This window comes from Chelon labrosus (assembly GCF_963514085.1).
Source record: "Chelon labrosus genome assembly, chromosome: 14".
Classification (NCBI taxonomy): domain Eukaryota; kingdom Metazoa; phylum Chordata; class Actinopteri; order Mugiliformes; family Mugilidae; genus Chelon; species Chelon labrosus.
The window spans coordinates 2,482,131-2,495,845 of record NC_140347.1 but is presented as its reverse complement, the minus strand read 5'-3'; the positions used below and the strand labels follow the sequence as shown (position 1 = coordinate 2,495,845).

General features: G+C 40.5%; 1 protein-coding gene across 2 annotated transcripts in view; it reads left to right on the top strand.

Annotated features, from left to right (window-relative positions):
- vta1 (vesicle (multivesicular body) trafficking 1) overlaps nt 1-13,715 on the top strand; it is a 48,893-nt gene that overhangs the window by 19,096 nt on the left and 16,082 nt on the right. For both annotated transcript variants that reach the window (XM_084560707.1, XM_084560706.1), the window contains exons 4-5: nt 1,997-2,072; nt 8,114-8,228. In XM_084560707.1, the coding sequence (XP_084416833.1) occupies nt 1,997-2,072; nt 8,114-8,228 (191 nt within the window). The remainder of the gene's footprint in view (nt 1-1,996; nt 2,073-8,113; nt 8,229-13,715) is intronic.

Sequence of the window (13,715 nt, the reverse complement as noted above, 5' to 3'; positions counted from 1 at the left end):
AGGGTTGTTGAGACTTGAGGAACAATTGGAGTAGTACCACCGCAGTGCAAACACAGGACAGCTTCTCTTTGGCCAACACTGCAGATGACCTTTCGTTTGGGGTAAACAAACTCGGACAGCAGGAAAAGTCCATTTCCCCTCCTGTCAGTGAGTGTGAACAGCTCATGGAGGATGAATGGATACAGGCGTCAGGTTCTGTGGAGTTGTTTGCGGTGTAAATTTCCACTCAGAGCCTCCCTTGTTTTCCAGGCCGGTACATGTAACAGGACTGGGAAACATTTCTGTTATCCTCTGAAGGGGCAACACAAACAACCTGGAGTTTTTTTTTTAACAAGAGCCCAGCGTCCTGCTGCTAACAGGACGCTGGGCTCGGTGGCGTCTTAGCTAGAACACGGCTACAAACACAAGTACTCATGAAGACGTGATTACACAGGTGAACATTTATGGGAAACTGGTGGAATAAGAAACTTCCTCCAACATGTTATGCTACTGCTTCAGTAGTACGCTGCAACACAAGAAGCCCATTCATGGTCCTTTGCTTTAACTGTGTGTGTTGATGGGAAATCACCTCTAGCTGAGTGCCAGTAAATCTGGGCTGTGGCTGCTGGATTTGACTACTTTAAAACCAAAAAACCTCAGAGTTACACCTGTATCGGCAACATTTAAATGATTTACTCAGTCATGTTTATGCCTGGTGTTGTTGTTAAATGGAAATAAATATAATATCTAAGGTTTAATAGGATGTCTGTACATTAAAAGAGTGTGTGACCTCCATCTTTCTGCTCAGTACCATGGAGCTGGTGTTCATTACTTACCATGTCTAATTAGGCAGACACGTTAAGCCTGAAGTCACAACATGTAGTGAGTAGTCTGTTTATCTCACTTCATCTGTCACATCTAACTTCTTTGATGTCACATAAATGTGAGCATTTAATCCAGCTTTACACTATGTCTTCAGAGATTACCAAACCAAAACCTCCTTCAAGCGTTTGAAATCTGACAGCTCACTCAGCTCTGAATAAAAACTTAACGTGTGAGAGTCTTTCCATCTTGCTCCAAAATCTGGATCATGTCTCCAAGTCAGCAAGCAGCTGTTGATGGTTCTGATCCAGCGGTAGGTAGAGATCCATTAGAGACAGCAGCTGGTACAATATTCTACTGACCACATGATGGCGCTGCTTATTTACAGACACACAAACTGGGATCAGATCTCAAGTGCTGGCTGGGGACGCATGTGGAGACACATTTTAATTAGTCAGTATGCAGTGGTTCCTTTACAGTGTAGTACAACTCAGACCTTGACAACGACTGTTGTTGAGAGATAATTAATGTTATCTTCAAATGGTCAATACAGGTACATCAGAAGAAAACCAGGCCACATCAACATCAACATTCACAAATGCATTTTTTTAATGGTTATTTTATAACTTGGATCTGACTGTTTTAGTATAAACTTTTTGACATCAGACTGAGTCAGTTTTGTTCATTCTAAGATCAATTTCTGGAAAATGTCATATATTTTTATATTATGACATAAAAGTGTACACAAGTAGAAAATGATCTATTAGCCACCATGAAGGACATGATGGTTTTCATTGCTATTGTCTTGGTCTCTAGAGTCTTTTTCTTAGCCACACTGTTCCTGTCGTTAATAAATACAAATTAAATTTGTCTTTCTCTGCTGCTGGTGAGACAGATGATGTCCGCCAGAGGAGAACAGATTGTTTCCAATTTGTGAGAAACAGAAAATAAAATTTGGTTTTTATTGTCCATTATGTACGCAGAAATGAACTTTGTGCTTCATAGGAGATTACTTTAATATTCTGTTAAATATTGCTGACTAGATGGTTGCTGAAGACTTGGGTTGTTGGGTACAATAGTTTGAATGTTTGATAAAATAAAGATAAAGTACTAACTAGGACTGTTTTTGGACTTTATTTTATATTGTTGATATTAATGGAGGAGCTAATTCTTTATACCTCTTGTATTCTTGCAGGAACATGATCAAGTCTTTCTACACAGCCAGTCTGCTGCTGGATGTCTTGTCAGTGTTTGGGGAGCTGTCAGAGGAGGTAAGATAAAGACCTTGTTTCAGATATCAAGTTTGATCATCATCAATTCTATCCCTTTTAAATACTCTAAAGAAACCAAAAACCTATATAAAATGTACCCTGCTAACAAGTATTGTCATGTCACCAAAGTCTGATAATGATTAGGAATCCTTGCATTTAAACTGTGACTAAAACAGACAAGAAAGAAATGGTTGTCATGTCGTTGTTTAAAATGAACAACTAAAACTAAAAAAAAAACTTCTTAGTGGTTACATTTCTGCATATCAATGACTTGATAGAAAAATGGTGACTAAATGGTACATTTATATAGCACTTTTCTACTTATGGTTCTCAAAGTTCTTTGCAGTCACAATCACACATCTATCCATTCGTCAGTAGTACGTCCATGTCACCTCGAGGCCATTAAAACATCAGCAGGACACTTGAGTTCATACAGTATGCGGTGTCACTGAATGAGGGCTTGATGGACATACACCCACAGTGAGTCCGCTGTGAGACAATGAGTCCTCAGAGTGTCCCGTGGGGAGTTCTCTGCAGGCAGATCAGTTGAGGTTGGCACAGTGTTACTGTTGTCCATCAGGAGCTTTTACTCCCAGTGAATGCCTTGCTTCAGGTCTGTTCTGGACTGTAGTGAGTAGAAACCACTTGAAGAACACCCCCCCACACACACACACGCACACGTTGGCCAGAATTCACCCTATCAAAGTGTCTTCATGGTCATCAATTCCTGTAACCAGGAAATCAAAGCAAAGACAGATCTGCCTCGACCAGTCTCTTTTGAAATATTTTGGGGAAAACCACTTGAGCCTTGATGAGGCAGGAACATCTATACTTTCACAGAGTAGATCATGGCAGATGATGAGTGTTCACATCCACACACATTTGAACTTCATTTGAACTTGGACTGCCCTACAAAACGGTCTCAAGCTGCTATACCTGCATAACTAGGAGCTATTCCCGGGTACTTTGCAGACACTTAAAACCCAGTCAAACAAAATGGATAGTTTATTGCATTCTGCTGAACCCAGAATATATTTTCTATGCATGGATTCTCGTTGAATGGGTAAAAGAACCCTTCGACTTCACTTAGCCTTGCAATATCAACACTCATGTTTCTGCAGAACAAATGCAATTTATCACAGCACTAAATTGTTGTAGCATTGACCATCTGTCCCTCTGCCTACTACTGTGTTTATCACTCTCCACCATGAACAAGAAAGCCCTGACAAGACAAGTGTCAGGCTTTATGTTCTACATTCAAAAGCTTGTCATTACTTAAGTCTTTTCTCATGCGGGACACTGTAGGCAGGTCACTTTAACTGCAAACTAGCTGATCTGGAATCTGGAAGTTTAAAGCTTGAATTTCTAGATTCACTGGAATTAATAATTCAAAGTTTGTGTGCTAAAAGGATGCTGACCTACCTCATTTAGTTAGTAAATACACTCCATTTCCACCCAATAGAATGTTTGTTGTCCCACTAGGGATAGAAATTGATTCGATTTTATTCTCAGTATCAACACTATTGTCAATTTTGCTCACAGATCATATTCTTTATTGATTCCCTCGTCAATTCACAATCAGTTTTCTGTGTTGAATAAAATAGTCCTGCATGGTTTTAGCACCCAACCACCTGTTTTATAATCTGTCAGAACATAATCTGGATGCATGTGATGAAAATATGCTTATTTACTAGATGTGGTTGGAACATTGTGAACGTGTCCGTTTCAGACACAACTAGAAAGATAGTTTTCACTTTTAGCACAACACCGTAGTTTCTTTATTAATCCCAAACTGGGAAATTCCTCTGTTGCAGCAGCAATGTACAGGCATTCAACACCATACATAAATATAACAAAAAACTAAAAATCAACAATAAAAAATAGAGAACTAAAAAAAGAATAAAAATCTATACACAATATTTACAAAAATTATAAGATACAGTCGTATGAAAAAGTTTGGGCACCCCTCTAAGATTTCATGATAATTTGCTCTAACTGTATAAAAGAAGATCACAGCAACAAGATTTGATTTCCTACTGAGATGTAGACATTTGAGTGTTTTCCAGACCAAAATTCTCAGAGTAGCATTACATAGTTTTATTTTGATAAATTAAAATGTAAAAAAAGGTACGTGCAAAAGTTTGGGCACCCTTTTAATCACATTGATTTCAAGACCTGTAGGGATTTATAGCTGACACGTTGCAGCACAAAATTGCTTTGACTAGCTTGTGAGACCTTCAATTACAAAGACAGGTGGAACCAATCATGAAAAAGGCTATTTAACAGAGGCAATTGCTGGCTGTGCTTGTCCTAGGTTCTTTTTTAGAGTGTGGCAACATGGGGGCATCAAAACAATCCTCCACTGACCAAAAAACTAAGATAATTCATTATCATGAATTAGGAGAAGGGTACAAGAAATTATCAAGAAGGTTTGGACTGTCTGTCTCCACAGTCAGAAATGTGGTGCAGAAATGGAAGGCCACAAGAACAGTCCTTGTGAAGGAAAGATGTGGTTGGCCAAAAAAAATACTGGAAAGGCACAGGCGAAGGACGGTTAGAATGGTCACAGACAAGCCACAGACCACCTCCAGAGAACTACAAGAACATCTGGCTACTGATGGTGTAGTTGTTCATCGTTCCACAATCCAGCGTACTTTGCACCAGGGAAGCTCTTTGGAAGGCTGATGCGCGAAAAGCCTTTCCTGAGTGTTCGTCACAAGAAGAGTCGCATGAGGTATGCAAAAGCACATCTGGTCAAGCCAGAAGCATTTTGGGACTAAGATAGAGTAATTTGGTCAGAACATGAGGAGGTATGCATGGCGAAAAAAACACACTGAATTCCATGAGAAGAACTTATTGCCTACTGTGAAATTTGGTGGAGGGTCCATCATGTTATGGGGCTGTGTGGCTAGCACAGGGACTGGAAACCTTGTTAAAGTTGAGGGCCACATGAATTCCTCTCAGTATCAGCAGATTCTTGACAAGAATGTTCAAGAATCTGTCACAAAGTTGAAGCTACGCCGGGGTTGGATTTTCCAGCAGGACAATGATCCTAAGCACTGTTCAAAATCCACCAAGGAATTCATGCAGAAGCACAAGTACAATCTTCTGGAATGTCCATCCCAGTCCCCAGACCTTAACATCATTGAAAATGTATGGATTGATTTGAAGCAGGCTGTTTACGCATGGAAGCCAAGAAACCTGACTGAACTGGAGGCGTTTTGTATGGAAGAATGGGCCAAACTACCACCTGCCAGACTTCAGGGACTTGTCTGTGGCTATAGGAGGCGTCTACAGGCTGTTCTTGCAGCAAAAGGAGGCTCTACTAAATATTAATGGAATTATTTCTTTGGGGTACCCAAATTTATGCACATGCCTATTTTTGTTTAAATACACATAAAAATGTTTCTGTTGGACCAATGAAAATGATTTCACTACTGAGATGTTTCTGTTTCCATAAGGTATAACATATGTTAAAATAAAGTTGCTGCTTCAAAAGCTCAGCAAGTGACAAACTGATGCAATGATTTTCCTAAGGGGTGCCCAAACTTTTTCATATGACTGTAGGTTTATCTTTATCTAAGATTAAATGTCTCTTACTGGTTCAACTGTCAGTAACCCAGCTATTTAACACAATTTACAAAGTAAATGATTCATATCAAACAAATAATAGGGACTGTGTGTCTTATAAAACTCACATATATCTGGTAAAATCGTGACAGGAACTCATTTTGGAACTAGGTGACCGTGTTATTTATTTTATTTTTAATGGAATGCCATCACAGTGAGTCACACCTCTCCCGCACACGTCAAACAATAGTTCTTATCCTTTCATTTTTTGATTTAATATCTCAACAATGTTGTTTCACTGGAAATGTCTAGTGTTAGTCACTCCTTGGAGGAAAAGCAAATACTGCCCTACGCCAGAACCAGCCTCAGCCCTCCTGGGCCTCATTGTTTCTGAGCTGTTGCTGAAAACATAGCACTTATCAGGAAGGAGCAGAAATGCCTCCATTCATTCTTATCAGCATCGTGTCAGTGTAAATTTGTTGCCCTGGTTTCTCTTTAACTCTTAAGCTCTTCTCCTCCTCAACCCACTTTAATGTATCCTCTACCACACCTATCCCAAGTAACCCAACCACCTCTACCTGCTCACTCTAAGCCTTGCTTATGTCTTAATTCTCTTAAATCTGGCAAACAGCTGTCACAGATGATAGTGAAAGACAATATCTTGTAACAAATATCACACGCCCCAGCATCTAGTGTCTACCAGTTTAAACGGCTACGGTGGACAAATTTGAATGTCGTTACGTATTAATACTCAGTTTGTCTATCGTCTTCTCACCATTCTCTTCTCTTTTCTCCAAATGCTTCTTTTTAAATGTACCAAACTAGTAGAATTTACGTAGTTCAATAAGCACTAAAAGGATCCTGTCTATGTACAAGCATCGCCTCACTAACAAAACGTCCAAAGCTACAGCTAATCCTTTTCACTTCTGTCCGAAAACAAAATCTTCTCTTTCTGTCTTCAGCAAACAGTACCCACTTTTTAAAATCCTGATCCTGTCATTTTCCCTTATCTTAACGTCTTCTGCCAGTAGCAGCTTAACTTTTCAATCCCTGCTCCAGTTTTTTTTTCCTCTATTCATGTACTGAACAAATAATACCTGCCTTACCCAAGCACTGCTTTAAATCAATTTCAACAAAGGCCCAAGTTGTTCTTTCCCCTTTTAATGCCTCAACTATTATTTCATAACTACGCTATGAACCAAAGGACCAAGCACCACTCACAGATAAAGCAAATATGATCGACTTACTTGTAACAACGGTTCATGACAAGACCTTTGGTATATTATATTGTGAAGAAGACTTACTTGATTTTTTTATCCAGATGTTTCTTGGTCTATGTCAGATCAAATGTCATTATCACTTATTTATACTTCTGAAGTATAGCACTGATTGCTGGTGCTTGGGCATGTTTTGCTGCATCTGGGCCAGGACACCTTGTCATCATTGATGGACTTAAAGAAAATATCAGGACATCTGTCCGTGAGCTAATGTGAAGAGAAACTGGGTCATGCAGCAAGACAATGAGCCCAAGAACACAAGTGGTTCTACAAAAGAACGGTTAAAGAAGAACAAGATTCAACAGTTGATGTGAGGAAACCCACCAACATCTCAGAACTGAAGTGGTTCTGTTCTGAGGAATGGGCTAAAATTCCTCCAAGCTGCTGTAGACCACTGATCAGCAGTTACCAGAAACATCTAGTAGATGTTATTGCACAAGGAGGTCACAGCAGACAAAACAAGGGTTCACTGACTTTTACTCCAAACTGATATGAACAAATTATTACATTTCTTGAATAAATAAATCCACAATTATTGTTTGATTGGGTTCGCTTTGTCTACTTTCAGGACTGACCTCTGATGTTCTGAGTCATTTCTTTGCAGAAATGTTTGAAAATTGCTATTGCACTGTAAGGATCTGCTGCTAATATCTCAGGGTACTTTCAGAGCTCTAGTGGAGTCCAGACCTAGCTGCCCAAATCCTGCTTTCCCAGTTAATTAGCCTAAACCCAATGTCTGTCATCATTTTCATTGCTCATGATGTTTTACGTAAATATTCCCAACAAAGTCCTCTTTTAACCACTGGCCCCAGAGATCCCTCTGCCCCCACAGTAATAAATAATACTTAATTATTGCAAAACGTAAATATTTCATTCTTGTGACTATTTTTTCACATCATGTGAACCGTTTGCTTATACCCAAACACCTTAAAACCAAGAACCCAATCATTAACCAACTAATAACTGGATCGTTCCATTCAACAGTACTGTCTACTGCGTATCATCCAGACATACAAAAATCCCCAACACGTCACCAGCTACCCCTTTCATTTTTACCCTGCTATGCCCATCCTAACTTCTGCTTCCTGCTCATGTCATCCCTTATTAATCACCCTAATCCTCTACAAGCTGCCTTCCAACATGAATAATAACCTGTTTGATGTCTCATTTACCCTCTTATTCAATCTCTTCCAGAATATCCAGCACAGGAAGTATGCCCGCTGGAAGGCCACCTACATCCACAACTGTCTGAAGAACGGGGAGACGCCTCAGTCCGGGCCCATCGGCATGGACGAGGATGAGGAAGCAGGTGGGGCATGCTGATATGGCACAGGAATTCACAGATTTCTTGTGAAAATTATTTTGCTCTTTAAAGGACTCTGTGTGTGTTGTGAGTATAAGAATGTGTTTATGTGTCTATGAAGCCAGGCTCAGTATTGTTTGCCTTATCAGGTCTGGGAGTGTTTCCAGGAAAGCCCTGTGGTAGAAACCAGATTAGAAGTATGCAAAGACTAGATTAGTCATGTAATGGGTTCTTACGGCCAATAGTTTGTGCTTGTGTGTGACATTAGTTTAAATAGAGACAGGTCTTCATATGTGTATCTGAATGTATGTCAGTGCACGTGAGAATGACCTGATATTTGTTATGTTATTCTCTTTTCCTGTCATATTCACTGCAGCTCATTTCTGAGCTTTGACCTTTGTCGCACAGAAAAGCTCTGGCTTCTGATGCCAGGCCTACACCATAAACCATAAAACTTAACCTTTAGCAGAAAGAAAGCGTGGGAAAACACCACCAGATCCCGGCGAGATTGACTGAATTAGTAAGACAACAAAACGGCCATTACAGCCTTTAAAGTTCATCACATTAAGAGAGGCATGTGGTGGGGAAAAACAGGGCCGGTGCTACAAGGACCACTGGCTCCTAAAGTTCATCAGATCTGAAAGGGATTACAGCCTCCTGTTGTTTAAGTGCTCCACTTTTACAGGCCATCCTCAAGGCTTATCTGCATTTTGGCAGCAAGTAATTCACTTGGATGTCTGCCAAACCCAATAGAAAGGGCCTGAGCTATGTTTTTAATTTCTTTGTCTCAAAAATCTTGAACTCATCTTGCGTGACCTTTTCCATGATTTTAGTGTTTTTAATAAATTCACACATTAATATTGCAAAATAACATCTCCATGAGCTTCACATGGTTTCTTTAAGGCCCCGTTCAGACCTTGCATTAAAAGTTATCCTGGGTGATCTGGTCTCTAGTGTCCAGGTTAAACAGGTCCAGGTGTGAACACTGATGTGGTCTCAGTCCACATGTGGAGGTGGTCTGGGACACATGTGACCTCCTTCCTTTGGTAGTGTGAACACACAGTGAGTCCTGGGTCACATTAAAGACCACCTACTCAACAGGGCTGCTCTGAGGAAGAGGAGTTTAACTCATTCATTCAACCACTAGTAGAAATGATCACATGAATAATGGAACGTGTCTTTATTTTGTTCCATCAGACATGTTTGTTCCTCAGCAGTGACCTGATTCCTCTGAGGAAGAAGCTTCCAGGGTTCAGGTCTAATCTGAGCTTTGTCTCTAAAATGAATCAGATCTTAACATGTGAGAGTCTTTCCATCTTGTTCCAACATCTGGATCATGTCTCCAAGTCAACAAGCAGCTGTTGATGGTTCTGATCCAGCGGTAGGTAGAGATCCATTAGAGACAGCAGCTGGTACAATATTCTACTGACCACATGATGGCGCTGCTGATTTACAGACACACAAACTGAGATCAGATCTCAAGAGCTGTCTGGGGACGCATGTGGAGACACATTTATATTAAGACCAGGTGGAGACACAGGTGAGACTAGATGTTAAGGCAAGGTCTGAACTGGGCCTGAATCGTATTCACAATCCTACATATTCATTAATGAGCCACTATTTCCATTATTATTTATTTACATTGCAGCTTTTAAATATATATAATGGTAGCTTTTACAGGCTATACCAATGAGCCAAAACATTATGACCACTCACGGATAAAGATGAAGTATTCTGCATGTTGAAAGTGGGAGAAATGTGTCGGTTTAAAGAACTTAGTCCAGAACCAAATCCTTATGATCAGGCAGCTTATGTGCTACTGGTCGCAACTCATTTTGAGATATTTCAGTTTCTAAACAATTTTAGTACAAACTAAAACTAATGGTGTCACTCGTTCCAGAGATTTGTGGTGTCTCCTCAATCTTCTGTCTCTGCTCTTGTCCAGCTCTTCTCTGTCCTCATATTTTATAAATTCAGTCAGCTCTCAGAGTCAGAGCTTCTATCATGTTCTGGATCTCCATCACACGTTGACTAATATCGTTGCAGTAAGATTTCCAATGAGAGGGTACAGAAAATTGCCCATAATGTATTCAAAATAATCTAGGTTTCACAAATCCATATTGCATCTTTTGAATTAAGATGGATATTTGTTTTAACCAGCCCTACTTCAAACTTGTCATCAAGACATTATGGTATATAAGAACTTGAATGGAACCTTTTATATTATCTGCGTAATCTTTCAAAGCAGTTGAAGCCATGTACAGCCTGCCTGTGTTATGACATAATTCAGTACTGATGCAATGAGATGTTTTGCAACAGTTTTGTGTAACAACCTTCAGATTAATAGATTTGTTTTCATGCGGCACTTTACAAAGGTGAAATCCTGCCCTAGTTTCAGACTTTGTCTGCGATAAATGATTGTCCCTCATTAGATGAGTTCCAGCCCTGAAGGAGGAGACCAGATTAAGAGGATAGGATAGATAGACAAATTTGCTGGAGCGTCTGTTCAGTGAATTATGTGATCATTCTAGTAATTCCAAGACTCTTCTGACTTCAGCTACAAGTAGAATTTATACTGAGCCACGAGGGACTCTGCAGCATCTGGACTCATTTTCTGATTGCACTTTGAGAGCAAGGAATTGCATCAAGAGCCCCTCGGGGCGACGCAAGCCCGAGCAGAAATTTATGTTGACATGAACACCTACAGGGCTTGCACACGTTTCCCATCCCTATAGGGGAAACCCTAAACGTATTTTTCATGTCGGAGCCGTGATGTTGACGCATTCCTGCTTAAATAAAGGCCATCTGCTCGCCCACGCCCACTCGGTCCACGTACATGTGGGTGTGTTTGCCCCTAACACGGCCTCCCTCGCCATGACATCACCTGCAGCATCCCTCAGCTGCACATGCATGAACAGTAAACACTTACATACACGTCAAACTCATTTCTTTTCTTTCTTTTCGCTTCTCTTTTATTCTTTCCTGCTCATGTCTCTCACACACTTTCACACCCTTTATTCACAGTGTGCACTGGGGTCTCTATGTCATCATGATAGCTAATTCCCACTGATGGAGTGAACTGCCAGCACACAGCTGATATCATCCACCCAGCATGTGTGTGCGTTCTTGTTTTTATTAAGTTGTGGGGGCAAGCTTTTTCTGGGCCACACAACTTTTTGGGGTTAAACCCTCCTATGGCTTGTTTTAGGGCAAAAGGTCAGGGTTAGGGTCGCTCATCTTGTCTGACATGTAGAGTCGAACGTTGTCTTGTCACCGGCTTATCGCTCCTTCACTGCTTGAGTGAACGCACCATAAGGTAGAGGTAAAGGTTACAATTAGGTTAAGGTAGGGGGCTAGGGAATGCATTATGTCAGTGGAATATCCTCACAAAGATAGAAACACAAGTTTGTGTGTGTGTGTGACAAAAACAAGTTGAGCCGACCATTAGAAAGCCTTCCTCTCTAGCATGACCACTGATGATTCTCAGACAAGTTCTTTGATTTCCAAGCAGGTTTACTTGCATTTGTTTGCTTTCAGTTTTGGTTTATCTATACCTCCATGTCAGAAGTTTAATTAACTGAATGGAAACCAGGAAACGCTTGTTGTGTTCAACAAGAAAATGTCAAATGAGAACATGACCAAGAACCTGAAACCAGCGCCTTGTTTCCTTTCTAATGGATGTCCAGCTTGATAATCAAAGTAATTGTTAGTTGCAGACATTAATACACGTTATCCTAATAAAAACAATAAGGTAAATGCTGGCAGAATAAAACGTTCCAGTACAGTGAGACTTACCCTGATCACATCATACTATTTTTGGACTCTTGGCTCCTGGAAGTTAGCCTGACCATTCTCTAGCCACACATGTTTTTGTGTGGTAAAGTTGTTCTGGAGACTCTCTGTTGGGAACTGATTGTGCTCCAGCAGAGATCTTTGGGATACCTGGCTGTCCCAGGTGCACGCAAGTTTCCTTCTGATACGTACTTGATAACTGGGCATGAACACATCCACGTATTTGAACTGAACTTGGTCAAACTTTGAATTTGGACAGAACTTCTACAGAGACAGATCACGTTTCAGATGTCTGATTGGTTGGAGAACTATCCATTTTTTTTTCTTCCCGTGTTTCAGTTAAACACGGCCCAAATCAAATCCAAAAGGCTTATCAGCTGTTACTACTTTCACAGCTGAAAGGGAAGCAAAGATTCATGGACTCATGCAGTTTATTTGAAGAGCAGGCTTCCTGGTTTTAGTGGATGATATCAATACTAGCCTGTCCTGCCACTCTGCTTCTACTGTCTTCAGACTACAGAAGGACTCGGTCTTCTGGCTGTTCTGGCACAGGTCAAAAACAGTACATCTTTACATGTCTCTGTTGGACACTTTGCTGTCAGTGCTTCTGGACACGACGGTGACAAGAAGCAGCTTAAGTAGGTTAATTAACCTCTGGGGACACACACCCACCAGCGCACTAATATACCAGCAGTAGTTACAGAAAGACCATTGTCTCCCAGCAGCTCTGGTCTGACTTTCCATTGGCTGGGAGGGGGACGTGTTTAGCAAGAGGAAAGGAATGGATGGAGGGTGGAGGTTCGGGGGTGGGGGTGTGTGCGGAGAGAGAGAAAACAGCTTCCAGTGCTGAGTTGTTAAATATATATATATATATATTTAAAAGATGTGTTCTGTGACCCAGTAGTCGGAGGGAAACGTACCAAAAGAGTTGGCCAACGTTTACAGTGAATTCCTGTAAGAAACATGCAGAATGTGAGGATTTAGAGACGGAGATATTTGTCTGTCATTGAGCACACCTCGTGTTGTGATGGACTGGCTGCCTGACTAAACCAGTTTGTAGAGATTGATTAAACATTGTCTCCTGCAACACATACGCAACAAGTTCCCATGAGGTAGAGAAAACCCTAAACTCTACAAGTTCTTCAACATTTATGCATAAACATTACTCAAAACATCAGCGGGTTTTCACACAAAGTAGACCCTGAGTTGGGGAGAATGCAATCAAACACATGAAACAGAAATATTACACTGCGTATTTGTTGATTCAGGAAAACTAGCCAGTATTACATAAGAGTGAGGTGTTGAAGTAAGTGCACCTCTAGCATTAGAAGTTATTTTCTAGGATTAAATCAGAGTCCATGTGTTCAGAAGTGTTTCCATCAATGTAATGAGACTCAGGTGTGGTTCAGTTCCTGGTTTAGTTTAAATAAATCAGGGATTAGTCTCAGTCTGATCTTCACAACACACGTTTGTGGAAGTGTATGATGGCAACGGACAAATGAGCTTTCAGAATTTATTTTTAATTTTGTTCATTTATTTAATTGTTTCTGGGCAGAGACACTGCTTGTGAATCTGGGCTGAACCAGGTCCATAGAACCAAATGATCCTTGCTAGAAGAGGACGTTGGGTCGTCAAAGTGGACAGAAATGAATTAGTGAATTGGAAGTGAATAAAGTAGATACAAATACCAACTAGAAGAGT